At 73.3% G+C, this 26,300-nt stretch overlaps 3 protein-coding genes across 4 annotated transcripts in view; 2 read left to right on the top strand and 1 right to left on the bottom strand.

Annotated features, from left to right (window-relative positions):
• Positions 1-926: 926 nt before the first annotated feature.
• ASIC3 (acid sensing ion channel subunit 3) lies at positions 927-8,672 on the top strand (the record flags this gene model as incomplete). The annotated part of the gene is made up of 11 exons (XM_084279792.1): positions 927-1,490; positions 4,786-4,936; positions 5,032-5,159; positions 6,198-6,348; positions 6,419-6,475; positions 6,810-6,963; positions 7,500-7,591; positions 7,666-7,745; positions 7,848-7,910; positions 8,078-8,124; positions 8,594-8,672. The coding sequence occupies 11 exons, from the start codon at positions 927-929 to the stop codon at positions 8,670-8,672; spliced, it is 1,566 nt and encodes a 521-aa protein (XP_084135918.1).
• A 461-nt stretch (positions 8,673-9,133) lies between these two features.
• CDK5 (cyclin dependent kinase 5) lies at positions 9,134-12,571 on the bottom strand. 2 transcript variants are annotated; one of them, XR_014617129.1, is made up of 13 exons: positions 12,450-12,571; positions 12,263-12,351; positions 12,096-12,163; positions 11,643-11,703; positions 11,484-11,540; positions 11,284-11,379; positions 10,653-10,727; positions 10,464-10,560; positions 10,304-10,373; positions 10,105-10,165; positions 9,742-9,822; positions 9,489-9,636; positions 9,134-9,445 (listed from the first exon to the last, which is right to left on the bottom strand). XR_014617129.1 is itself a non-coding variant. In XM_084260124.1 (12 exons), exons 1-12 carry the CDS (start codon positions 12,484-12,486, stop codon positions 9,550-9,552), a joined length of 879 nt encoding a protein of 292 aa, XP_084116250.1. In that variant the 5' UTR covers positions 12,487-12,571; the 3' UTR covers positions 9,134-9,549. The 2 variants fall into 2 exon arrangements, 1 of the variants encoding a protein (XP_084116250.1); XM_084260124.1 differs by having other exon boundaries at positions 9,134-9,636.
• A 106-nt stretch (positions 12,572-12,677) lies between these two features.
• Positions 12,678-26,300, top strand: part of SLC4A2 (solute carrier family 4 member 2) — a 17,930-nt gene continuing 4,307 nt past the window's right edge. Inside the window, exons 1-14 of the mRNA XM_084260728.1 lie at positions 12,678-12,791; positions 13,396-13,461; positions 18,640-18,783; positions 20,996-21,173; positions 21,261-21,496; positions 21,632-21,756; positions 21,877-22,097; positions 22,720-22,856; positions 23,427-23,607; positions 23,961-24,096; positions 24,496-24,673; positions 24,826-24,940; positions 25,091-25,275; positions 25,611-25,862. Coding sequence (XP_084116854.1) covers positions 18,724-18,783; positions 20,996-21,173; positions 21,261-21,496; positions 21,632-21,756; positions 21,877-22,097; positions 22,720-22,856; positions 23,427-23,607; positions 23,961-24,096; positions 24,496-24,673; positions 24,826-24,940; positions 25,091-25,275; positions 25,611-25,862 — 2,004 coding nt within the window. The 5' untranslated portion in view covers positions 12,678-12,791; positions 13,396-13,461; positions 18,640-18,723. The remainder of the gene's footprint in view (positions 12,792-13,395; positions 13,462-18,639; positions 18,784-20,995; positions 21,174-21,260; positions 21,497-21,631; positions 21,757-21,876; positions 22,098-22,719; positions 22,857-23,426; positions 23,608-23,960; positions 24,097-24,495; positions 24,674-24,825; positions 24,941-25,090; positions 25,276-25,610; positions 25,863-26,300) is intronic.

Genomic DNA, 26,300 nt, shown 5'->3' with positions numbered 1-26,300 from the left:
GTGGGGAGGGGGCGACACCCCACATCACCCCCTGGGGCGGGGGGAGCCTTGTATGCCCCCCCAATGAGAGGGACTCCTGTGTCAGCCCCTGGGGTGAGGGACCTCTGGGGGGGGCAGGATGGGGACCCTCTGCACCACTCCTGCGTTACCCCCCAAGGGTGTGGGACCCGGGTGGGGGGGTGGCTGTGTGACCCCCTGGGGGTGCGGGGGGGCTGTGTGACCCTCGGGATGTGGAGGCCCCTGTATCACCCGCTCCCCCCCCCCCCACCCCCCCCCCGAGCCTCAGGATGCTGCATCGCCGCCGGGATGGGGACCCCTCTGTGCCCCCCGGGTGGGGGCACCCCTCGGGCCCCGGGGAAGGCGGGGGGGCTGCCGGGGGTCCTCTCTGCCGCCCTCCCGTTCCCCACTCCCCCCGGCCCCGCCGCCGCCCCGGGTGGGGCCCCGGCCCGGGCCCTGCAGCCGCCGGAGGGGGGGTCCAGCCAGGCCCAGAGGCTCCAGCCCGGCCCGGGGGGGGGCTGGGAGGGGTCCGCGGGGAGGAGCGGGGCGGCCCCCAGCCCCTCGCGGTCCCTGGGCTCGGCGCTTCCCTCCCCGGGGGGCGGCGGCGGCGGGTGGAGCCGGCGCGGGGGGGGGGCGGCGGCGGGGGCGGGGGGCGGCCGCAGACCGGCAGCGGCTGCGCCGCAGCAGCGGGAGCGGAACCGGGCCCGGGAACCGCGACCGGGGCCTCGGCGGCACCGGCACCGGCAGCGCGGGAGGGGGGGGGCGGAGCGCCGGGACCGCACGCCCCCCGCCCCGCCCGCGCCCCCCCCCCCCCTCACCCCACTCCCCCTCCCCGAGCGCAGCGATGGGCCGGGGGTATCCGGGGGGCGCCCGGCGCTCGCGGGGGGGCTGAGTGCCGGGGTCCAGCGCTCCTCCGGAGCGGCGTGAGGATGAAGCCGGGCTCGGGGGAGGGGGGGTGCAGCGGGGAGGGCTCGGGGGGGTCCAGCCTGCGGGCCTTCGCCCACAGCTCCTCTCTGCACGGCATCAGCCACGTCTTCGCCTACGGGGCCGCGTCGCTGCGGCGGGTGCTGTGGGGGGGCTTCTTCCTGGGGTCCCTGGGGCTGCTGGTGCTGGTGTGCGCCGAGCGCGTCTCCTACTTCCTCACCTACCCGCACGTCACCAAGCTGGACGAGGTGGCCGCCCACAACCTCACCTTCCCGGCCATCACCATCTGCAACCTCAACGAGTTCCGCTTCTCCAAGATCACCCGCAACGACCTGTTCCACGTGGGCGAGCTGCTGGCGCTGCTGGACGAGCGCCAGGAGATCAGCCGCCCGGCGCTGGCCGAGCCCCACGTCCTGGCGGCCCTGCGGGACAAGGCCGACTTCAGGGGCTTCAAGGCCAAACCCTTCAGCATGGCCGAGTTCTACGACCGCACGGGGCACGACCTGGCCGAGATGCTGCTGCGCTGCTCCTTCCGCGGCGCCGACTGCAGCGCCCGCAACTTCAGCGTGGTGAGCGGGGCGGCAGCAGCGCCGGGGCTGGGTGGGGTGGGGATGGGGATGGGGATGGGATGGGGATGGGGATGGGATGGGATGGGATGGGATGGGATGGGATGGGATGGGGATGGGATGGGATGGGATGGGGATGGGGATGGGGATGGGGATGGGATGGGATGGGATGGGGATGGGATGGGATGGGATGGGATGGGATGGGATGGGATGGGATGGGATGGGATGGGGATGGGATGAGATGGGGATTGGGATGGGATGCGATGGGATCGGTATGGGGATGGGGATGAGGATGGGATGGGGATGGGATGGGATGGGGATTGGGATGGGATGGGATGGGGATGGGATGGGATGGGGATGGGATGGGGATGGGATGGGGATGGGATGGGGATGGGATGGGATGGGATGGGATGGGATGGGGATGGGGATGGGATGGGGATGGGATGGGATGGGATGGGATGGGATGGGATGGGGATGGGATGGGGATGGGATGGGATGGGATGGGATGGGATGGGATGGGATGGGGATGGGGATGGGATGGGGATGGGGATTGGGATGGGGAAGGGATGGGATGGGATGGGATGGAATGGGATAGGGATGGGATGGGACGGGATGGGGATGGAGATGGGATGGGATGGGATGGGATGGGATGGGATGGGATGGGATGGGATGGGATGGGATGGGGACGGGATGGGGATGGGGATGGGATGGGGATGGGGATGGGATGGGGTGGGGATGGGATGGGGATGGAATGGGATGGGATGGGGATGGGGAGGGAAATGGATGGGAAAGGGGATTGGGATGGGATGGGGAAAGGATGGGGATGGGGGTTGAATGGGGATAGGATTGCGGTGGAGATTGGGGTGTGGAAGGGATGGGGATGGGCATGGGAAGGGGATGAGGATGGGGAAGTGATGGGGAAAGGATGGGGGTGGGGATTGGGGTAGGATGGGGATAGGATGGGGATGGGATGGGGATGGGGTGGGAAAGGGATGAAGATGGGATGGGGATGGAGGGGAAAGGGATGAAGATGGGATGGGGATTGGGGTAGAATGGGGATGGGATTGCAGTGGGGATTGTGGTGAGATGGGGATTGTGGTGGGATGGGATGGGGATAGGGATAGGGATGGTCATGGGGGGCAGCTGCGTGACCTCCCCAGGCGGTGCAGGTGGGCACTGGTGTGGTGTCAGTGGGTGAGACCCTCCACTGCCACGCTCTGTCCCACCGAGCCACAGCTGGGGATGGCACCGGGGGCACCGCGCCCACCAGCCCCTCCTGCCCACAGCCCACCAGGGATGGGGCACCCATGGGCATGGCATGCGTCCCCCCGTGCCAGAGCTGTGCCAGAGCCGTGCCAGAGCCATGCCTCCTGTGCCAGAGCTGTGCCCATCCTGCAGCCCACTGGCACCCAGCCCCAATGCTGCCCCTGTGCCCCTGGGGCTGCCACTCTGTGCCTGTGGCACAGGCAGGATGGGACAGTGGCATGGACAGCCCCCCCATGCAGGGACCCCCTGCCACAGGGACAGCCCCCGTGCAGGGACCCCCTGGCACAGGGACACCCTGCACAGGGACAGCCTGAGAGGTGCTCAGGGCCAGAATGGTCTCGGGGTGCGGGGCTGGGGGCCCCACATTGGGTCACCCCGGGAGTGGGGGGGGCTGCCAGCGCCCCCTCGTGTCCCCGTCCCAGTCTCCCCAGTTGCTGGCCCCAGCACATCCCTGTGCCGGGCAGCCGTTGCCATGGCAGCCACCCCCCCATCCTCCTTGGGCAGTGCGTTGCCATGGTAACGGGTACCCTTTTTTGGGAGCAGCCCGTTGCCACGGCACCGCCCTCCCCTTTCCCCCTCCCCTCCCCCGCTGGGGCAGGACAGGGCGGGGGGTACCATCACACCCAGGGGGGACCCACAGCCCATCGTGGGTGGCCCAGACCCCCTGGAGCAGCTTTTGGGGCCCCAGGGCCCCGTGACCCCTGGCCCATAGGTCAGTGGTGAGACTGGGGGACCCATGGCTGCAGCCCCTCCGCCTCCCACCCTGTGCCTGGGGCAGCCCCTCAGGGGGTGGGGGGGGATGGAGCTCTGCCTGGGCTGGGGGCACCGGGAGGGGTCTGCCAGGGGAGTGGGAGTCAGGGGGCTGGGGGGGGTGGGGTGGGGTGGCTGGAGGTGCTTTGGCTGCACAGCAGGTGAGAAGGGGACTGGGGGGGCTTGGGTGTCACGCTGGGGGCACCGGGGTCCTGTGGGCCCTGCCCTGGCCCCACTCACACGGCTCCCCGTGTCCCCCTGTGTCCCCCTGCATCCCCCCGTGTCCCTGGGCTGGGCAGGGGGTCTGGCACCGCTGGGCAGGGGTCTGGCACTGTGCTGTCCCCCCCCCGTCTCCAGACTGGGCTCGGAGCCGCCTCCTCATCCTCCCCAGCATCGCTCCCAGCTCACACCAGTGACCTGCTCCGGTGACACGGCACTGCTGGTGCTGTGGGGGTGGGGAGGGGGGGGGGGCTTCCCTCCTATCTGCAGGAGCCAGGCAGCCCCCCGACTTCTTCCCCAGAAAGAGCGCCTGGGAGATGCCACTGCCGGGACTGTGGCCCCGGGACTGTCGTGAGTGCCAGTGCCACAGGCACCGCACCGGGCACCACCATGGGCATGGGCACCACCATGGGCATGGCACAGCCATGGGCACTGGCACCACCATGGGCACGGGCACCACCATGGGCACTGGCACCACCATGGGCATGGCACAGCCATGGGCACGGGCACCACCATGGGCACGGGCACCGCCATGGGCATGGCACAGCCACGGGCACGGGCACCACCATGGGCACGGGCACCACCATGGGCATGGGCACAGCCACGGGCATGGGCAGGACCCAGCAGAGCCCAGAATGCCCCACAATGCTGGGGGGAGCAGCAGCCACCCCACAGCCCCGTCACAGCCCCACGCGGGCCATGATGCGAGGCACTGGGCTCTGGCACTGGGTCTTGTGGGGCACTGGGATCTGGCACTGGGTCCTGTGGGGCACTGGGATCCAGCACTGAGGGCACTGGGATCCAGCAGTGGGTCCTGTGGGGCACTGGGATCTGGCACTGGGGGCGCTGGGATCTGGGACTGGGTCCTGTGAGGCACTGGGATCCAGCACTGGGAGCACTGGGATCCAGCACTGGGGCCATGCTGGGTGCCCGGGTGCTCCCCCCGTCCCTGCTGGGTGGGTGCCGGGCAGGCAGAGGCCCAGCTCCACCCGCCCGGTGCCGCCATCCCCGGTGCCCCCGCAGCGGGCGCTGAGGGTCCCTCCTGCCCCCCCCCCCTCCCCAGATCTTCACCCGCCTGGGCAAGTGCTACACGTTCAACGCGGGGGGGCCGGGCCGGGAGGTGCTGACCACGCTGCAGGGCGGCGCGGGAAACGGGCTGGAGCTGATGCTCAACGTGCAGCAGGAGGAGTACCTGCCCGTCTGGGGGGACACGGGTGAGACCCCCGCCCCACGGCGCCCCGCGCCTGCCCCCCGCCCCGCCGCCCCCGCCCCGCGCCCCCACGCCCCCCACGCCCTCCCCGCCTTGCAGACGAGACGTCGTACGAGGCGGGGGTGAAGGTGCAGATCCACAGCCAGGACGAGCCGCCCTTCATCGACCAGCTGGGCTTCGGCGTGGCGCCCGGCTTCCAGACCTTCGTGTCCTGCCAGCAGCAGCGGGTATCCGGCCGCTGCCCGGGGGCGACGGGCGGCCCTGGGACCCGGCGCTGGGGCACTGGGAACCGGCACTGGGTCCTCTGGGGCACTGGGGTCTGGCACTGGGGGCACTGGGACCCGGCTCTGGGTCCTCTGGGGCATTGGAGTCTGACACTGGGGGCACTGGGGTCTGGCACTGGGGGCACTGGGACCCGGCTCTGGGTCCTTTGGGGCATTGGAGTCTGACACTAGGTGCACTGGGATCCAGCACTGGGTCCTGTGGGGTACTGGGATCCAGCAGTGGGTCCTGTGAGGCACTGGGACCCGGCACTTGGTGCACTGGGATCCAGCAGTAGGTTCCGTGGGGCACTGGGATGCCGCACTGGGTGCACTGGGATGCCGCATCTCCCCGTGCCGTGTGGTGGGCACCGCACCGCAGCTCTGCGGCCGCCCGTGCGGCACCGTGGAGCCCCCGGGGCACCGGCTCCCAGCCCCCCCCCCCCCCCCCCCCCCGCGAACAGATGTCGGCAGGGGCGGCATCCAGCCCGGTGCCCAAATTTAGGCGCCTCGGGTGGGTGTCTCCGCGGGCGCGGGCGGTGGGGAGCGCGGCGCCGGCGTGGCCCGTGGCACCCGTGGGTGCGCTGCCGAGTCCCCCCGCCCCCCGGCACGGCCTCGCTGCACGACTCGGGGAATGGGGAGGGGTCCGTGCCGACCCCCAGCACACCCCCGTGTGCTCCCAGCCCCCGCCCGGCCCCTTCCCGCCTTCCCCCCACAGGTGATGCCCGATGAGGAGGCACAGGGGGTTAGGGGGGATCTCTGGGGTGATGGGACCCCCCAGCGCTGTCGAGGCGGGATGGGCTCGTACGGGACACGTGGTGGGCTGGGGGTCCGGGACAGGCGGGGGGCTGGGGGTCCGGAAGCTCGTCTGGGACACGCAGGGGGCTGGGGTCCGGGACACGGAGAGGGCCGGGGGTCCAGGATGCTTGGTGGGCTGGGGGTCCAGGACACGGGGCGGGGGCGGGGGTCCCGGGGCCGCCGTGTTTTCCTTAGCCGCGCTGGCAGCTGGTGTACCTGCCCCCGCCCTGGGGGGACTGCAAGGCCACCCCCATCGAGTCCGACTTCTTCACCAACTACAGCATCACCGCCTGCCGCCTGGACTGCGAGACGCGCTACCTGGCCGAGAACTGCAACTGCCGCATGGTCCACATGCCCGGTGAGCCCGCGGCGGGGGGCGGCTGCCGGGGGGCGGGGGGACCCTCCTGCGACTGCCGCCTCCCCCCCAGGCAACGCCAACGTCTGCACCCCGGAGCAGTACAAGGAGTGCGCTGACCCCGCGCTGGGTACGTACTCGGGGGGGGGTGGGTGGTCCCCACCCGCCATCGCCCCCAGCGCCTCGGGCATCCCCGGCCAAGGGTCACCGTCCCCAGACTCGTCCCCGGGACCCCCTGTTCCCCCCCGCCCCGGCTGCATCACAGTGATCGCGGTACCGGTGTCCCCGTGCCCGGGGGTTCCCAGCCCGCCCAGCAGCTCCAGCCACCCCCCCACCCGCCACCCCGCACCCTCCTCCCGCGCCGCTGGCACGCGCCAGCACCGGGGCTCCGTCCCTGTGGGCGGGGGGCTGTGCCAGGCGGCCCCCCGGTGCCCCCGGTCCCCGTCCCACCCGCGTCCCCCCAGACTTCCTGGTGAAGAAGGACAGCGAGTACTGCGCCTGCCGCACGCCCTGCGCCATGGTGCGCTACGGCAAGGAGCTCTCCATGGTGAAGATCCCCAGCAAAGCCTCGGCGCGCTACCTGGCCAGGAAGTTCAACAAGACCGAGCAGTACATCGCGTGAGTGCTGGCACGGCTCGGCTCGGCTCGGCTCGGCTCGGCTCGGCTCGGCTCGGCTCGGCTCGGCTCGGCTTGGCACGGCACGGCACGGCTCGGCACGGCACTACCTGGAATCGTCTGGCACTGCATGGCACAGTGCAGCACCGTGTGGTACCGTATGGCACTGCATGGCACGGCACCACATGGCACGCTATGGCACAGTACGGCACCACATGGCACAGCACCGCACGGCACAGCACCGCACGGCACAGCACCGCATGGCACGCTATGGCACAGTACGGCACCACATGGCACAGCACCGCATGGCACGCTATGGCACAGTATGGCACAGTATGGCACACCGTGGCACAGCACCACATGGCTCAGCACATCCCAGTCTGTTCCAACCCAGCAAAGCACCGCACCCCCTTGTGCCCCCCCCGCCGTCCCCCGCGGCACAGCCCGGACCCCCGGCGCTGGGGATGCTGCCGCTGCCCCACACACAGTCTGTCTGTCCGTCTGCCCGTCCGTGTGCGAGGCCCGTCTGTCCCCCCCAGGGACAACGTCCTGGTCCTGGACATCTTCTTCGAGGCGCTGAACTACGAGATGATCGAGCAGAAAAAGGCCTACGAGGTGGCGGGGCTGCTGGGTGAGCGCGGGGGGGCGGCAGGGGGGTGGGCTGGGGCCGGGGCCACCCCCTGCTCACCCCCCCCCCAAACCCAGGCGACATCGGGGGGCAGATGGGGCTCTTCATCGGCGCCAGCCTCCTCACCATCCTGGAGATCTTTGACTACCTGTACGAGGTGAGCACCCCCCACCCACCCTGCAGCCCTCCCCCCGCTTTTTACCCCCGCCGGGGGGTCTGACCGCGCTGCCCCCGCCCCTCCCCCCCCCCCCCCCAAAAGGTGTTCCGGGACAAGCTGCTCAGCTTCTACAAGGAGAAGAGGAGGAGCCCCCGCGCCGCCCTGGTAACCCCCCCACAGCCCCCCGCTCCGCCCCCCCGCCCCTGGCGCAGCCGGTGAGGGGGGGCCCGCACCTCATCCCACCCCCCATCATCTGCCGCTCGGCCCCGTCCCGCCGCGGGACCGGCTCCATCTCCCGCTCGGACCCCGCGCGCACCCTCCCGCCGCGCCAGGAGCATCCCGGGGTACCGGGCAGCCCCCCCCCGCCGCTCCCGCCGGGGCCCAGGTTAGAGCGCGTCCCCCGCTCCCCGGGAGGGAGCCCCCGCAGCGCCGGGGTGGGAGATGGGGGGGGGGGGGGATTCCCCGGCCGGCACGCAGCGAGGGGCTGCGAGGATGCGACCCGCCCCAATTCCCCGCGGAACCCCCCCCATCCCCTGCGGGACCCCCCCGCCCTTCCTCCATCCCAGGCTTTTCTCAGCATCACCCCGGAGCCGCTGCCGGGGATGCCCCCCGCCTCACCCCCCCCTCCAACGCCTTCCCCCCCCCCGCTGCCTTCGTTCCCATCTTCATCCATCGCATCCAACAGCCCCCCCACCCCGGGACACCGCGGGGCTGGGGGGGGTGTCTTGGGGGCCACACGGGGACAGCCCCTCAGAGGGATGGGGGGGGTCCAGGGCGGGGGGGGGTCGGGCTTCCGCCCGAAACCCCGGCCCTTCCCTGACCCCCCCCGCCCCCTCCCCTTCCCGCAGAGCGGCCGCCCCCCCCCGCACTGCCGCCCGGACCGTCTCCGCTTCGCCCCGAACGTGCTACCTCGTCACCCGGCTATAGGCGCCTGCTGAGCCGGGCACGGGGAGGGGGGTGTCCGGGGGGTGGGGGGGGCCGCTGGCAGCCCCTTCCACCCCCCACCCCGTCCCATCCCGCCGGGACCCCGCGCAGCCCCGCTCCGGGGACAAACCCCCCTCCCGCCCCACGCCGAGGTGGGTGTGTGGGTGAGGGGGGGGCTGGGGGTGGCAGGGCCCCCCCCATCCTTGCTCCCCCCTATCCCTGCATGCGCCGATTCACACCCCCCCAAGTTGTAAAGTGCAGACCCCCCCCAATAAAGTCCTTCCCCGGGGCCCGGCTCTGGAGATGCTGGGGTGGGGGGTCCAGGGCCCCGGCGATGCTCGGGGTGGGGGGCGGTCCAGGGCCCCCGCTCTGGAGACGCCTGGGGGGGGCAGTTCAGGGCCCTGGAGATGCTCGGGGGGGTGTCCCGGGGGTCCAGGAAGGAGGAAGCAGATTTTGGGGGGGGGGGCAGCTCTTTATGGAGGTAACAAACACACGGACAGCCCCCACGCCCACCCCCTCTGCTGACACCCAGGACCCCCCCCTCCCGTGGGGGGGAAGGGGTGGGGGATGGTCCCTGCATCTGGTCCCGGAGGGTCCTGCCCCCCACCAGCATCGTGTCCCCGGGGGGGGCTCTCGGTCAGCCGCTGGGGGGGGAGTTGGGGGGGTGGGGGGGCTGCGCCAGCACCCCCCAGCCGGGTTAAAAACCTAATAAATAGGGGGTGGGGCTGCGGTTTTGGGGTGCTGATAGGACCCCTCACCTGCCGGGGTGGGGAGGGGGACAGGGGGACAAGACCCCCCTCCCCACCGCTGCCGGGAGGGTGCTGGGAGGCAGGGCGCTGACCCCCCCAGCTTGGGGGGGGTCATGCCTGGGGCGGGGGGGTTAGGGGGGGCAGAAGTCTGTGAAGTAGGGGTGCTGCAGAGCCTCCTCCGCAGAGATGCGCTGCACGGGGTTGCACTTCAGCAGGTTCTGGGGGCAGCAGGGGGGGGCGGGGGGGGTGAGGTAAGACCCCAGCCCCACCCAGCCCCGCCCCCAGCCCCGCGGGGGGGTGGGGGGCGCGGGCAGAGCACCCACCTGCAGCAGGTCCCGGCCGGTGGCGTTCAGCTTGGGCACCACGTTGACCAGCGAGGTGGTGGCGGGGTACATGGGGTAGGGCTGGGGGGGAGCTGAGACCTCAGCCCCCTCCCCAGCCCCCTTCCCGCCCCCCCCAGCCCTCTCAGCTCCCCCCCCCCCGCCCCCAGACGCCTCCCTGGCACTCCCCAGGCCTCTCAGACACTCCCCCCAGACCCCTACCCACCCCCCCAGATGCCTCCCTGGCCCCCCCAGACGCCTCCCCGCTCCCCCAGACCCCTCCCAGACGCCTCCCAGACCGCCCCCAACCCCCCGAGACCCCTCCAGGCCCCCCCAGACCCCTCCCAGGCCCCCCCCCCGCCTCACCTTGTAGTCAGGCAGCTTGGCCATGGCTGGCCACTGCTCCTCGGTGGGGGTGCCCAGCAGCGTGGGGAGGGTCAAGGGCCACGGAGTAGGGGGCACCCATCACCCAGCCCCCCCAAGCCCCCTCTACTGCCCTCCCCAGCACTGGGGGTGTCTCCCCCCGCCTCCCCAGACCCCCCCTCCTCCTGCACCCCAAGGATATCGGAAGATCCTTTTCAGCTGGTCGTCCACGTCGTTCCCAGGGAAGAGGGGCCGCCCTGCATTGGCCAGCTCTGGGGACAGAGAGGGGTGGGCCCGGCGCCCCCCGCCACCCCCAGCACCCCCAGGACCCCCCAGGACCCCCCGGCAGCCCCCAGCCCTACCTGCGAAGATGCAGCCCGCTGACCACATGTCGATGGAGGTGGAGTAGAGTTTGGCCCCGAACAGCACGTCGGGGGGCCGGTACCACAGCGTCACCACCTGCGCCGAGCCACGGGGAGGGGCTCAGGGGGGGCTGGGGAGGGGCTCGGGCGGTTGGGGAGGGGGGGCACAGCACAGCCCCCCCAGCTCACCTCTGCCGAGTAGCAGCGCACGGGGATGCCGAAGGCCCGCGCCAGCCCGAAGTCAGCCAGCTTCAGCTCGCCGTTCTGGGGGGGGGGGCTCCGTGTCAGGGCCTGGGGGGGGGCAGGGCCTGGGCAGGGGTCCCAGCACCCCCCTCATCGTGTCCCTTCACCCCCCTCCCACCACCTGGACATGCCATGGGAGGATGCAGACACGGGGGGGCTGCCCAGGACAGCCCCAACGCTGGCACACAGCCCCCACGTGCTGCCCCCTGTGCCCCCCCCTGGCACACAGACCCCCCCGGCCCCCCCCTCACCCTGTTGATCAGCAGGTTCTGGGGCTTGAGGTCACGGTGCAGCCCCCCCCACGGCACACGGACCCCCCCCCAGCACACAGACCCCCCCAGCTCCCCCCTCACCCTGTTGATCAGCAGGTTCTGGGGCTTGAGGTCGCGGTGCAGCCCCCCCCCCCGGCACACGGACCCCCCCCCGGCACACAGACACCCCCCCCAGCACACAGACCCCCCCAGCTCCCCCCTCACCCTGTTGATCAGCAGGTTCTGGGGCTTGAGGTCGCGGTGCAGCCCCCCCCCGGCACACAGACCCCCCCCCGGCACACAGACCCCCCCAGCTCCCCCCTCACCCTGTTGATCAGCAGGTTCTGGGGCTTGAGGTCGCGGTGCAGCACGTTCCGGCTGTGGCAGAACCCCAGCCCCTTCAGCAGCTGGTACATGAAGGACTGGGGGGCGGGACACGGTGCTGAGGGGGGGTCCTGGCCCCCCCCCAAGCCACGGGACGGGTTCCATGACCCTGGGGGTGCCCCAAGCCCTCCCCCCAATGCACCTTGACGATCTCGGGGTCCAGGTCCCCATTGCAGCTGTCGAAGTATTTCTTCAGGTCCTGGTGGGGAGGGGGTGGTCAGGGCTGGGGGGGGGGGCCCGGGGGCTCCCGTCAGGGCTGGGGGGGCCCCGAGGGGTGGGCGGGGGTCTGCCGCCCCCTCACCTGGTCGCAGAACTCGAAGACCAGCGTGAGCTTCTTGTCGCTGTGCAGGACGTCGTGCAGCCTGGGGGGGACACGGGGGTCCCTCAGCCCCTGGGGGGGTACGGGGCCCCCTCGGCCCTGCCGGGCCCGGAGGGGACGGGTCCCACCGCCCGGAGCCCCCTCCCCTGGTGCCTCTCCATTCCAGCCTAGTGCCCCCTCCCCCGGCCCGGTGACCCCTCCCCCCCCCCCCGTGCCCCCTCCCCCGGCCCGCTTCTCCCTCCCCCGGCCCGGTGACCCCTCCCCCCCCCGTGCCCCCTCCCCCGGCCCGCTGACCCCCCCCCGTGCCCCCTCCCCCGGCCCGGTGACCCCTCCCCCGGCCCGCTGCCCCCTCCCCCGGCCCGGTGACCCCTCCCCCCCCCGTGCCCCCTCCCCCGGCCCGCTGCCCCCCCCGGCGCCCCCCCGGTGCCCCGTTACCTAACGATGTTCTTGTGCTTCAGCTCCTTGAGCAGGCAGATCTCCCGCAGCGCCGAGCTGGGCACGCCCTGCGAGACACGGCCGTGCCGGGACCGGGCCGGGCTGTGCGGGCACCGGCGCCGGGACCGGACCCCCCGGACCCCTCCCCACCCCCCCCAGCCCCGCACCTCGTCGTCATCGTCCAGCCGCACGCGCTTCAGCGCCACGATCTCGTGCGTCTCCCGGTTCTTGGCCTTGAACACGGTCCCGTAGGTGCCTGCGGGGGACCGGGACCGGTACCGGAACCGGTACCGGCCTCCCCCCGCCCCCCAGCCCCGGGACCGGCCCCGGGGCCGCCCCCAGCCCCGGCCGCACCTTCCCCGATCTTCTCCAGCTTCTCGTACTTCTGCATCGCGCCGCGTCCGCTCCGGCCCCGCCGCCCCCGCAGCCCCCGGCCCGGCCCCGGCCCCGCCGCCGCCCCCCCGGCCCGGCCCCGCCGCGCCTCCCGGCAGCCCCCGCGCCGCGCCGCCCCCCCGCCCGAGCCCCGCCCCCGGCCCCGCCCCCCCGCCGGGTTCCGGGTTCGAGCCCCGGGCCCGCCCGCTCCGCCCCGCGGCATCGGGCCCGGCCGCCGTGCGGGACGGTGACCGCGCCCGCCTCTGCCGGCGAGGACCTGTCTCGGAGCGCTCCCGCTGCCGCTCCGCCCCGCGGGACTCTCTGGTAAGCGGCGGGGCCGGGAGTGGCGCTGCGGGGAGCCGCGGGGCCGGGCCGGGCTGGTCCCGCTGCCGCCCGTGCTGTGTCCCGTTCCCTCCGGCGGGACCCCCGCCCCCGGTCCCACCGACCCGACCCCCGGCCCGGCGGCTCCTCCCGGGGCCCCGAGTCCCATCGCGGTCCCGCTTCCCTCCCTGCTCCGCGTGGGGGGGGCGCGGGGGTCCCGCCTCCCTGTCCCGGGTGGGGGGCTCCGTGCCGCCCCCCACCCCCAGCATCCTCTGCCCTCCCCGGAGCCCTCCCACCCCGGTCCCGCTTCCCACCCGGCCCCATGTGGGGGGGAGGCAAGGGGGTCCCACCTCCTTGTCCCGGGCGGGGGGCTCTGTGACGCCCCCCACCCCTGGCATCTCTTAACCATCCCTCCCGATACCCCCCCCCCCCCGATACCCCCCCCGTCCCACACCGTGCCCGGCGGCTCAGCCGGCGCAGCGTCGCGCCTCGGCCCCTTCCCGCCATCGCGGCGCTGGCGACGCTCTGGTGCCGGACGCGGCGCTCCGGGGGCGCGGGGGTCGCGCTGCCGCGGCCCCTCAGCTGTCACCATCATTCTGTCTTCCAGCGGGTGCCACAGCGGCCTGAGGCAGCTCCTCGTCTGGCACCGGAGCCCCACTGCGACCCCCGGCAGGTGAGCGCCACACACGGGCTGCCAGCGGCTCCGGCACCACGGCCCCGCCGCCCGCCCGTGGCCATGCCGTGCCCACGGGCTCCCCCCGAGCAGAGGGAGGGTCCCCGGGCGTCGCGGTGCATCCCCGGGGCTGGCAGAGCCGCCGCTGAGGGCTCGGCGCCCTCCCGGAGCGATGCTGGCCCGGAGCCGCCATGTGCCGCCGCGCTGGGTGCCGAGCGGTGCCGAGCGGTGCTGCCGGCTTGCGAAAGGCTGCCAGGGCTTGAGCAACCCCGGGCGCAGCTCCAGCCCTCGCCCCGGGCACGGCTCCAGCCCTGCCACGGCTCTGGAGCTGCCCTGGGCTGCGTCCCCAGGCGGGGGGCGGCGGGTAACTAACAGGGGGCGGTGGGTAACGGGGGGCACGGTGCCTGTGGCTGGCCCAGAGCTGCCCTGGGCTGCGTCCCCATGGTGGGGGGCAGCAGGTAACGGGGGGCGCTGGGTAACGGGGGGTGGTGGGTAACGGTGCCTGCAGCTGCCCCGGAGCTGCGCGGCGCAGGCAGGGACGCGGGCAGAGCCGGTGCCCAGGGGCGGGGGGGGCTGCCCCACATCTCCCCTTGCCAGCCCCCCCGCGCCCCTGCCGTGCCCTTCGCGGTCGCTGCACCGCTTCAAGCGGCCGCCGGCACCGTGGGATTTGATCGCTGTAACGACCCCCCGCCGGCTGCCCTTCCGCCCCGGCCCCCCCAGCTCTCCCCAGCTCGCCCCGGCCCGGGGCTCAGCCCCAGCCCCGCGCTGCCCCCCAGCCCCCTGGGTGCTGCAGCAGGAGTGGGGGCGATGCCGCAGGGGAGAGGGGGTCGGGATGGGGTGGGATGGGGGTGCCTGGGGATGGGGGTGCTGGCCCGGCTGGCAGGAGGGAGGGGGCCGTGGGAGCTGCTGCACAGCCGGGTCCCCACGCTGTGGGACGTGGGAGGGGGTCTGGCCGCCGTCCCCAGCGCAGCCCCCGTGAGCCCAACCCTGTCATTAGCCGGGACCGGGCTGGCTGCCGGAGGATGCCGCGCTGGGGGGGCGGGGGCACAACCACCCCCCCAGCTCCTCCCCACCCTCTGCCCCACGACCCAGCGCATCCGCCCGCTTTGTCCCCCCATCGCCATGGGGAGTGGGGGGCAGCCCCCCACCTCCATCCCCCCTCTCCGTGGGGCCTCTCCGTTGGCCCTGGCCCCTTCCCGGCCGCCCCGGTGCCCAGCGGGAGCCGCGGCGCAGAGGTGGGGCTGCCCGAGGAGCCGTCCCGGGACTTGGCACGGCCGCGGTGTTTGGATGAAGTGGCCTGGTGCGGGCTTGCCGGAACAAAGGCTCCCGCTGCTGCCGCTGCTGGGGGGTTTTTCCTCCCTCTCACCGGTATAAAAACCTCCCGGCGGCGGCCGGTGCCCGGCAGCTGCGGCTCGGTGGGGCGGAGCGCGGCTGCCCGCGGCCCCACGGCGAGGGGCAGGGGCTCGGCCCAGGGAGAGGGAGCCGGAGGAGCCGCGGCGGCCCAGGGCCCCCCCGTGACGGGGGTCCCGCACCGGGGGACGTGCGCCGGAGTGGCGGGAGCCCGGCAGCCGCCGCGGGACGCCGGAGCCGCAGCGTTGCCGGGTCAGCGGGCGATGGGGTGAGTGGGGCAGAGCCGCCTCCCGGCACGGGGATGGGGACAGGGGGGTGGGTGGGTGGGGGGGTGGGTGTGCAGCCCCCGGCCTGGCTGTGCTGACGGTGGGATGGCTGCGCCCGGCTCACCCTGGGGTCACACCGGTGCGTGTCCCCGCCGGCACACGGAGCTCGGCACCGCCAGGCTGGGCGAGTCTCCCCAGGGCTGGGCTCGGGGGGTCCGGCAGTCGGTGGGGGCTGTGGGGCACCCCCGTGCCCCCCCCCCCCCGGACCCGGCAGTGGCACCGGCGTGGGTGTGGGCGCGGAGCTGCGCGGCGCCGTGATTCATCGCCCGGATCCGGCGGTTTCGAGGTCGCGGGGAAGGGGGGGGAGGATATTTCTGGCTCTGGCCTGTAGCGCTGCGGCTCTGCCGGGCCGGGAGCCGTGCCACGGGCAGCCCTGTCCCGGCACCGCGGGCGGGGGGGGACCCCAGGCAGGGGGATCGCCTGGGCAGGGGGCAGCGGGAGCGGCTGGGTTGTGCTGCCTCCCACCCCATGAGCCCCCCGCCTCCGGCAGCCTCGGCATGCTGGGTGGGTGCTCAGGGGGTCTCCTGCCCTCGTGACTGGGCAGGCAGTGGGGGCTCACCGCGGGTGTCCCCGGCACCGTGCTGTGGGGCGCAGGCTGTGGGGGCTCCTGCCTTGCTGGAGGGGGTCACCGTGGTGCCGGCGGTGCATGCCAGAGCTGCAGGGCCTGGGCACCATTGGGGTGCGGACATGGGGGATTGGGTGCTGGTGCAGCCCCAGGGGTGCTGGTGGTGCTGGCTCGTGGGTCCCATGTGTGGGACCAGAGTGGTGCAGTGAGCGTGGCAGTGCCAGACCAAGGAAGCTGGGTGAGGGTCTGTGTGGGGCCTGGCTGACATGAGGGGGGACTCTGTGCTCCCCCTGCTGTGGGACAGGCTGGTGGCCTGACACGGATCCACAGTGGGTTCTGGCCACGGCGCCGCGTCCGTGAGTGTCACCCCACGGCGCTGAGTGTGGGGCCGTGTCCCTCCCCGGCTCGGGTGCTCCAGCACCCTGTGGCACAGCCGGACGGGTGCCCATGGCTGGGCAGGGTGACCCGTGCCAGTGTCCCAGAGCGAGGGGTCTGTGCGACATCGTCACTGGCAGCGTGAGGACAGGGGTGGCCCGGGGGGCGCAGACCCCCCTGGGGGCCCCATCGCCATCCCTGGGCCTTGGGGCGCTCGCGCCCGGTGCAATGGCGCTGCCAGAGCTGCGCCGGGAGCCTGGGGAGGGGGGGGGTTGACGGGACGCTGGTGAGGGATACGGTGGGATCTCCATCACCGCGGTGCCGGCCCGGTGCCTGACCCGCTGCGGCTCGGCGCTCGGCCCGGCCTCGTGTGTGCACACGCGTGCCAACCCTGCGCCGGGGACCCCTGCCCGCCGCCACCCCCCTGCCCCCCTCGCGGGGTGCCGGGTTCTGCGCCGGTGCGGCCGGGCAGCGGGGAGGCGGTTGGGCTGGCGGAGGCCTCGCCTCGCGTCCCGCCTGGCTCAGCCACCGCCGGCCCGACGCCCCGTCCCGGGCCGGGCGCAGGAGGGGGCTGCGGGCACGTGGTCCCGGCGGGGAGCCCCCACGGCGCGGGGCCCGGCCCCTCTAATCGCCTCAGCGGATCAGGCGGGCAGGCTGGGGCCGGTCCCAGGAATGCGACTGCGGCACCGGCGGAGCCGCCGAGCCGGCTGCGCTCCGGCGCTGATTGGAGCCAGCCGGTAATTAGCGGCGCGGCGTTGGCAGCCCCTGGCCCCATCTACCGACCTGCCCCGCTTATTGCCGCGGCCCGTGCCCCTCGCACAAGGGGCCTTTGTGCGGTGCCGCCGGCACGGCCGGGCCGCACACGGTGGTGCCGGTACCGGTGCCGCCACAGGCGCTACCGTCACCCTGGCCCACCTGCCGCCCTGGCCCGGCGGTGTGACCGGAGCGTGTGGCCCCGCTGTCCGGCCCCAGAGCCTGGCAAAGCTGTGTTGCCACTGCTGTGCCGGTGCCTGGAGCCGTGCGGTGCTGGCGGTACAGTGTCCGGCACGGACACCGACTGAGCGGCAGCAGGAGTCCCACCGGCACTGGGTGGCTCACCGACCTGTCGCCCCGTCCTGGCACCCCGGGGAGCCGGGTGGTTCCACGGGAGCTGCCTGTGCCGGGCTCCTCTCGGCAGGGCTGGCATGAGCTGCTGAGCCATGGCGGTGCCTGCCGGGTGACTCAGCCACCAGCATGGAAAGCAGAAGCTGTCCGTCCGTCCGTCTGTGCCCCCAGTGCCCGTCACCCTTTCCACCCGCATCAGGCTCCTGAGCATCACGTGTCCCCTGCGCGGCTGAGCCTGGCACCATGGCTCACCCACCCTGTCACCATCCTGGCGGGTGCCTGTGGCTGCACCACCAAAGCCCAGGAGAAGGGCTGGAGGGGCCAGGAGCCCCCAGGCAGTCGGAGCCCCCCACTCCCCAGGCGGACGAGGGGCCAGCAGCAGCTGCCCTGCCTGCGGCCCAGCGAGCTCGGGGCTCGGTGTCTCCAGCTCTAATCCCCCGGGGGTTAAGCCCAAAAAGCCGCTTAGGGCTCTGGTGCTTGCTGGCCCTGGCAGCCCCTCATCCCATCCCCGGGATGGTGGCACCGTCCAGGTGCAGGGGTGAGCCCGGAGCCGTGCTGGGACGGCTGCCTGCTCCCCACGCCCAGGTGTTGGGGGCTGTGGCAGCACCCTCGGGCACGGCGCTGCGGGGGCAGTTTGGGCTGCGCTGGGCGGGTGCCCCAGGAGAGCGATGGGTGGGTGGGTTAATCTGCGTTCGCTGGCTGGAATGTGGCTGTGCTGGCTCCGGCCCCGACTGGGGAGTGGGGATGGGATTAGGGAGCCGACGGAGCCTGGCAGCGCCGGACCTCGGGGAAGGTGTGATCGGTGCTGCCGTGCCTGGGCGCCGGCAGACGCGGCCTCGGCGGGCAGCTCCTTGTGCCCGGCACCAGGCGGCTCCTCGTGCCCAGCACCGTGTCCCCGGTGGCTCTGGGGCACGGGGAGGGTGACGAGGATGGTGATGGTGAGCCATCCGTGTGAGCCGCAGTCACCCGTCACCACCCTCCGCAGTGCCCCTCCGTCACGTGGGGACACCTCCCGTGGCAATAAACCACGGCGCCGGTGCCGGAGGGGGCTCAGCGTGTGCCCAGGGAGCTGCCGAGGGGCAAGTGTGGGGGACGGGGTGGGGGGCAAGATGTGGGGGGCTGGGGGGCTGGGAGGGGGATCGGTCACCAGGTCACCATGCGCCTGGCTTGGTGCCGGTGCCCCGCGGTGCTGGGTGCGTGCCCGGGGTCCCGCTGGAGGGGCTGGGCGCTGCCGCGGCTCCGCTCCCCTCCTGGCGTTTGTCTTGGCCCCCACTCCCCTGTCCCACCACCGCCAAGACAAACCTGCCCGGAGCCGGCCCTGCCCGCGCCCCCCGGGGTCAGACCCCGGCCCCCGCCTGTGGTGACCCTGGGGCTGCCGGCGGCGCCCCCCTGGGTGCCTGGGGAAGGGTCACGGCCCCCCGGGGCAGGGCCGGCGCTGAGCCCCCCGTCTATCCCCAGGTTATGGTGCCCCGACACCGTCCCCTGAGCCCCCGCGAGCAGGAGAAGGGCTAAGCCGGCCGTGCCGCGGCGCCCGCCGGCGCCATGACACACTCCCAGGTCTCCTCCGAGATCCACCACATCGTCTCCTCCGCCTTCCAGAGCGTAAGTGCCACGGGGGGACACGGCCCCGCGGCTGTGGGGGGCATGGGGGGTGCACCCCTGGTGTCACACGGCTGGGGGTGCTAAGGCTGCGCCCCGTGGCAGCCAAACCCCATGTGGGCCCATCTGACGGTGTTTGGGTGGTGGGTGCCATCGATGCTGCTGGCTGTGCCGGTGCCGGTGAGCGTGGTGCCGGCGGTGCCCGTGCCCTGCAGCCCTCCCACGGGTGTGTGGGGTTAATGATTAACCCTTTGCGCCGCGCGGCTGCCCGGTGCCGCTCGTTGAGTTGCCGCCGCCGCGCACGTGACCGGGGATGGGACCCGCGGCCCTGGCACCATGGATTTCCTCCTGGGCTCCCGGGTAAGCTGCGGCCTCGCCGGGGTGGCGGGGCCCGTGTCCTGCCAGCCGGCGTGCTGCGCCGGGGCTCGGCACACCATGAGCTGTGCCGGGGCCGAGGCCTGGCGCAGGCATGGGCGAGGGCGCGTGCCGGGAGCCGGGGACACGGGGCATCGTCCCGGGGCGCCGGAGCAGCTCTGACCCCCGGGCATGGCACACGTGGGGGCAGGGCCCTCCTGGGGACGTGGCTGCTCAGTCACGCCGGGCTGGGGGCGAGGCGGGTTTGGTGGGGGTCCTGGGTGTCACCGCGTGCCGGGTCAGCGCCAGGTGCTGGGGCGCCCGACGCCGTTGCTGTGCGGGCGGCAGAGAGGGAGTTCAAGGTCATTTTGGGGCCGGCAGGATCCTGGTGCCGGCAGGGGGGTCTGGGGAGCTGGAGGGTGGGGGCCGGGGGGTTGGAGGTTGGGGGTCGAGGGGGCTCCCCCAGAGCTGCCGGGCTGGAGGATGGACACGTTGGTGGGGGGTAGCGCTGTGCCGGGGGGCGAAGGGGTCGCTGGGGGCAGGGGGGGTGAGGTGTGAGGGGGGCCATGAGCTGGGGCCGTGGCAGTGACCCCAGGGGCTGCCTGTCCCCTGCCCCTCCCGGGGCTCTGGGGTCACCGCTCAGGGCGCCAGGACACCGTGTCGGGGGTGGGGGGGCGGCAGCTGCCCCGGGGGGGGGGGGATGGGGGGATGGGGGGACCCTGCGGCCGCCGGCAGCATCGCTGCGTCCCCCGGGGGGGCGGGGGCGGGGCGGTCCCGGGGGTCGGAGCTCGGCCGGGGAGTCGGGGCGGTCCCGGGTGGGGTCGGAATTCGGCCGGGGGGGGGTCGGAATTTGGCTGGAGGGTAAATCAATGCGGTCCCGGGGGCGGGGGTCGGAGCGGTCCCGGCCCCGGGGGGAGGTGGGGGGGCGCAGCCGGTGCCGCGGCAGCCGGTGCCCTCCGCTGTCACCTTGAGGCGGGTGCGGGCGGCTCCGTCAATATTTGGCGAGTCCGGGGAAGGAGCCACCGCCTCCCCCCCACCCCCCCCACCGCCGCCGCCCCCCCGCCGCCCCCATCCCGGCCGGGCCGGGCCGCGCCGCCCCGATAAAGCGCTGCGGGAGCTGCGGCGGGAGCGGCTCCGCCATGACTCAGGTACGGCCGCCCCGCAGGGACCCCGGGACCGCAGCCCCCCCCGCCCGCAGCCCCCCCGGCCTCAGCCCCCCCGCCCACAGCCCGCAGCCCCCCCCCCCGCCCGCAGGCCCCCGGTCCCGCAGCCCCCTGGCCCCCAGCCCGTCACTCACCCCCCAGGCCCCCCAAGTCCTCACATCGCTGGGCTGAGGGCACAGCCCTGGGGGCACGTTTAGGGGGCACTGGGGGTGGGCACTGGGGGGGGCAGAGCACCGGGGGTACCAGGGTACCCGGCACTGGGGATGCTGGGTCAGGGCTGATGGGCAGTGGGGTGCTGGGGCACGTAGGGGGAGCACGGCACTGGGGGTACTGCTGTGCCCCCCCAGTGGCCCCCCAGTGCTGGGGTCCCGGGGGTACCTGGCAGAGTGCGGCACTGGGGATGCTGGATCAGGGCTGATGGGCAGTGGGGTACCAGGGCACGTGGGGGGAGTGCAGCACTGGGGTACTGGGGGTACCCATCAGTGTGGGGTACTGGGGGTACCCATCAGTGTGTAGCACTGGGGATGCCGGGTCAGGGGTGATGGGCAGCAGGGTGATGGGGTGTATGGGGGGAGCACAGCACCGGGGTGCTGACAGTGCGGTGGGGGGCCAATTTGGGGCTGCGACTGGGGTGCGTGGCCCATGGCCCCCCACCACAGCGCTGGGTGCCTGCTGAGCCCCATTATCCCCCCTCCCAGCCAGAGCAGGAGGCACCAGGCGCTGTCTCGCCCGTTTTCGGGGGTGAGGAAGAGGAGGAGGAGGAGAAGGACCTGAACAAGGCGCTGGGTGTGGAGAGGTTCGAGGAGATCCTGAGCGACGCGCACCCCCGCAACGCGGAGGAGGCCGGGCGCAGCTATGGGGAGGAGGACTTCGAGTGTGAGTGGGGCAGTGGGCACAGCAGGTGGGTGAGGGGGGGGGCGCAGGGTGCTGATCCTGGTCTGTCCGTGTCCCCCGCCCCCCCAGACCACCGCCAGTCGTCCCACCACATCCACCACCCGCTGTCCACGCACCTGCCCCCCGACACCCGCCGCAAGAAGGGGGTGCAGAAGAAGGGGAAGAAGAAGCACCGCCGCGCCTCCGTCCCCGGGGAGACCCCCACCATCGAGGAGGCCGAAGAGGATGAGGATGAGGCCGGCGACACCGAGACGGAGCGGTCGGCAGAGGAGCTCCGGCAGCCCGGCCCGGCTGAGGCCGTGCAGGTGAGGGCAGGATAGGGGTGTGGGGGGCACGGCATGGGACCTGGGGGGCTCTTTGGGTGGGTGGCTGAGGTGCAGGTGCCCGTGGCGGTGGAACGCAGCCCCCCAGCAGCTGGTTCCTCCCGTGCCCCGTCTCAGTTCTTTCTGCAGGACGATGAGGTGACCGACCGGAGGGTGGAGGAGCCGGCGGCCCCCCTGGCTCTGCCCGGCTCCCCACCGGAGCCCCGTGGGTCCACATCCCCGAGGGAAACCCGGGCAGGCAGGTGAGCAGGGACTGAGCAGCACCGGGGGCTTGGCCGGGGCTCTGGAGGGGGTGGGCAGCCCCCCTCAGGGCTGGGGACAGCGTGGGGGGCTGGGCTCTGAGGTGGGCACCTTCCTTGCAGCCCTGATGCAGAGGGGGGACCCCCCCTGGAGGGGGCAGCTGCCGCCGAGGCCGGGTCCCCTGGTCGCCCCAAGCCGCAGCCGGGGCACCGGAGCTACAACCTGCACGAGCGCCGGCGCATCGGCAGCATGACGGGCGCGGAGCAGGAGCGCTACCAGAAGATGCCCACGGACGAGTCGGAGGCGCAGACACTGGCTTCGGCCGACCTGGACTACATGAAGAGTGAGTGGGGGGCACCCTGCGCCCGGGGGGGGCACCGCAGTGCTGCCCGTGTGCCGCCGGGGAGGGGCGGTGGGCGCAGGCTTGGGCCTTGCTGGCTGTGGCCGCGGGGGACCCCTCGCCGGGGCACCGGGGCCGTGCTGCCGGCATAGTGGGCACTGAGCCTTGTGCCAGGGAGGGGTGGTGGGCACTGAGCCGTATGCCAGGGAGGGGTGGTGGGCGCAGGCTCAGATCTGGCTGGCTGTGGCTGCAGGGGACCCCTCGCCGGGGTCGTGCCACGTGGAGCCGGTGCCGGGAGCCTGTGGCGGGCGTGGTGCTGCCCCTGGGTGCTCACCAGGCCCTGGCCAAGGGCAGTTTGGGGACTCCTGGGGGGTGTGAGCCCGAGCGCCCATCGGCACACGCAGCCCTTGGCTGGGGGTCCCCATCCGGCCCCCGTGCGAGGAGCCACCGCGGCTCCTGCTTGTCACCCCCACCCCGGTGCCAGAGCGGCGGCCACTGCGTGACCCCCCGGTGCCGCAGCACCCATCCGGCACCCAGCGCCGCCATGGGGACCCCGGCACTGTGGGGACCCTTCCCAGCCAGGCTGGCACCCCTGCGGGGTCACCGCCGGGCTGCCGCCCCGCAGGTCACCGCTTCGAGGACGTGCCGGGCGTGCGGCGGCACCTGGTGCGCAAGAGCGCCAAGGCGCAGGTGGTGCACATGGGCCGGGACCACAAGGAGCCCAGCGCCCGGCCCCGCAAGCAGCACCCGCAGCCGCACGAGGTGCGGGCACGGGGGGCGCGGTGGGGGGGGCACGGGGTTGGGGGAGATGGGATGCGGGGTGGGGGGTGCGGGCAGGACTGGGGGGTCCCGGCACAGCAGCGGAGCTGGACTGGGGGAGCGGCTGGGCGGGCAGGTCTCGCATGCTGTGGGGGGCTGTGGGATGAAGGGCTGTGGGGGGCTGTGGGGTGTTATGAGGCAGGGGACTGTGGGGGGCTGTGGGGTGGTGTGGATTGGGGGTCTGCAGGGTCCTGTGGGGTGCTCCAGGGTGCTGTGGGCTGGGGGTCTGTGGGGTGCTGCAGTGCACTGTGGGGCAGAGGGCTGCAGGGTGTTTCAGGGTGGGGGTCTGCGGTTTGGGGGGCTGGGGGGACTGCAGGTTGGGGGTCTGCAGGATGCTGCAGGATGCTCCGAGGTGCTGCGGGTTGGGGGGGCTACGGGGTGCTGTGAGGTGTTGCAGGGAGCAGTGGGGTGCTCCGGGGCGCTGCGGGTTGGGGTGCTGGAGGGGGCTGTGGGGGGCTGTGGCACACTGGGTTGGGGTCTGCCCGGCCCCCATCCAGTCCCCTCTCCCCCCAGGTGTTTGTGGAGCTGAACGAGCTGGTGTCAGACCGGCACCAGGAGCTGCAGTGGAAGGAGACGGCGCGATGGATCAAGTTCGAGGAGGACGTGGAGCAGGAGACGGAGCGCTGGGGCAAACCCCACGTGGCCTCACTCTCCTTCCGCAGCCTGCTGGAGCTGCGCCGCGCCCTGGCACACGGTACGGCCGGGACCCCCGGGACCCTCACCCAACCCCTGGGACCCTGGCTGGGGAGACCTCTGGGACCCTCACCCAACCCCCGGGACCCTGGCTGGGGAGACCCCCAGGACCCTCACCCAACCCCCGGGACCCTGGCTGGGGAGACCCCAAGGACCCTCACCCAACCCCCCAAGACCCTGGCTGGGGAGACCCCTGGGACCCTGGCCCATGGTAGGGCTGGGAGAGACCCCCGGGACCCTCTGCCATGGTGGGGTGGCTGGGGAAGCCCCCCAAGACCCTCTCCCATGGTAGGATGGACCTACCCAGGGTGGGGGTCTCCATCTCTGCTCCCCTCACCCCCCTGCCCCCCCCAGGGGCCGTGCTGCTGGACCTGGAGCAGAGGACGCTGCCCGGGGTGGCCCATCAGGTGGTGGAGCAGATGGTGATCACGGACCAGATCCGCGCCCAGGACCGCGCCAACGTGCTGCGGGCGCTGCTGCTGCGGCACAGGTGTGATGGGGAGGGGGCTGGGGGGGCTGCAGGTTGGGGCTGTGGGGGGACCACGGGTTGGGGCTCTGCCCGTGGATGCTGTGGGGTGAGGGGCTGCGGGGGGCTCCGGGATCCTGTGCATTGGGGACTGTGGGGGGCTGCAGGTCGGGGGGCTGTGGGGGGCTGTGGGTTGGGGTCTGCCCACCCCGGCTCTGCCCCATCCCTGGCTCTGCCCCGCAGCCACCCCAGTGACGAGAAGGAGTTCTCCTTCCCCGCAACATCTCTGCGGGTCAGGGGGCTGCAGGGGGCTGTGGGCTGGGGGGCTGCGGGGGCTGTGGGTTCGGTCTGCCTGTGGATGCTGTCGCCATGGCGACCTGGCACGGTGCCCCCATCCATCCCAGCCCTGTTCTCGCCCCGCAGCCACCCCAGTGACGAGAAGGAGTTCTCCTTCCCCCGCAACATCTCCGCGGGCAGTTTGGGGTCCCTCCTGGGCCACCACCACGGCACCAACCACGCGGCCGAGCCCGGCGAGCCGGCGGTCACCGAGCCCCTCATCACCGGCACCGAGCGCCACGCGCGGGTGGAGGTGGAGAGGGAGGTGAGTGGGGCCCCCAGTGCCCCCCAATGACCCCCTTGGCTCCATAACGTCCCCCCTGGCCCCCCAACCGTAACTCCCCCCCTCGGCCAGGCCCTGGCCGGGATGGGGCTGTGACCCCCCTGTGAGCCCCCCTGTGACCCCCTGTCCCGCAGAGGGAGGCCGTGGCCCCCCCGCCCCCCGCCGGCATCACCCGCTCCAAGTCCAAGCACGAGCTGAAGCTGCTGGAGAAGATCCCGGAGAACGCCGAGGCCACCGTGGTGCTCGTGGGTACGGAAGGGCTGCGGGGGACGGGGACTGGGGGCCCCGTGGGGGGCTCCTGTGGTGATGTGTGTCCCCCTGCACCCCCCAGGCTGTGGGGATGGGGACCCTGTGGGGGGCTCCCCCGTTGACATGTCCCCCCCTGTGCCCCCTCCCCAGGCTGCGTGGAGTTCCTGGACCAGCCCACCATGGCCTTCGTGCGGCTGCAGGAGGCGGTGGAGCTGGACTCGGTGCTGGAGGTGCCGGTCCCGGTCCGGTTCCTCTTCGTGCTGCTGGGGCCCAGCAGCACCCACATGGACTATCACGAGATCGGGCGCTCCATCTCCACACTCATGTCCGACAAGGTGGGGGACAGCCCCAAGCCCTGACCCCCAGCCCCCAGCCCTGACCCCCAGCCCGGCCACCAGCCCCCTGGCCTGGCCACCACCATGACCCCAATCCCTCTGCCCCAGCCCCCTGCTTGACTCCCAGCCCCCAGCCCTGACCCCTAGCACATGCCCTGGCCCCCAGCCCCCCACCTTGACCCCCAGCCTCCCTCCCCAGCCCCCATCCCTCTGCCCTGACCCCCTGCCCTGACCCTGACCCCAGCCCCAGCACCCAGCCCCCAGCTCCCTGCCCCAGCCCCCAGCCCCCAGCTCCCTCCCTGGCCCCCAGCCCTGACCCCTGCCCCCCCCCGCAGCAATTCCACGAGGCCGCCTACCTGGCCGACGACCGTCACGACCTTCTCAACGCCATCAACGAGTTCCTGGACTGCAGCGTGGTGCTGCCACCCTCCGAGGTGCAGGGAGAGGAGCTGCTGCGCAGCGTCGCCCACTTCCAGCGCCAGATGCTGCGGCGGCGCCAGGAGCAGGAGCGGCGGCTGCTGCTGGAGCCCAGGTCCCCCGAGGAGAAAGGTGGGGAGGGGAGATGGGGGGAGATCTGTACAGGGAGGGTGGGGAGGGGCTGTCTCAGAAGAGGGGCTGCAGGAAGGATGGAGGAGGGCAAGGAGTGATAGGATGAGGGGAATGGTTTGGAACTGGGGGATGGTTGGATGGGAGACTGGCAGGACAAGGAGATGGAGTGGAGCTGGAGGAGGGAAGGGGGAGAGGAGAGACTGGGGGGAAGTTCTGTGCAGAGAGAGTGGGGAGGGGCTGGAAGGGGCTGCCCAGAGAGGGGGTGGGTGCCCCGTCCCTGGGGGTGTTCCAGGCCAGGTTGGCTGGGGCCCTGGGCAACCTTGTGTAGCTCCAGGCCTGGAGGTTGGTGTCCCTGCCTGTGGCAGGGGGTTGGAGCTCTGGGACCCCTGGGGTCCCTCCCAGCCCAGCCCAGGCTGGGATTCTGGGATCGTATGAGGGGTGCTGGGGGGGCTGGGAGTGGGGCAGGGTCTGGCTGG

This window comes from Gallinula chloropus (assembly GCF_964237585.1).
Source record: "Gallinula chloropus genome assembly, chromosome: 2".
Taxonomy (NCBI): Eukaryota; Metazoa; Chordata; class Aves; order Gruiformes; family Rallidae; genus Gallinula; species Gallinula chloropus.
Note: the sequence above shows the minus strand (reverse complement) of the source record. Positions and strands in the feature narration are given on the sequence as shown.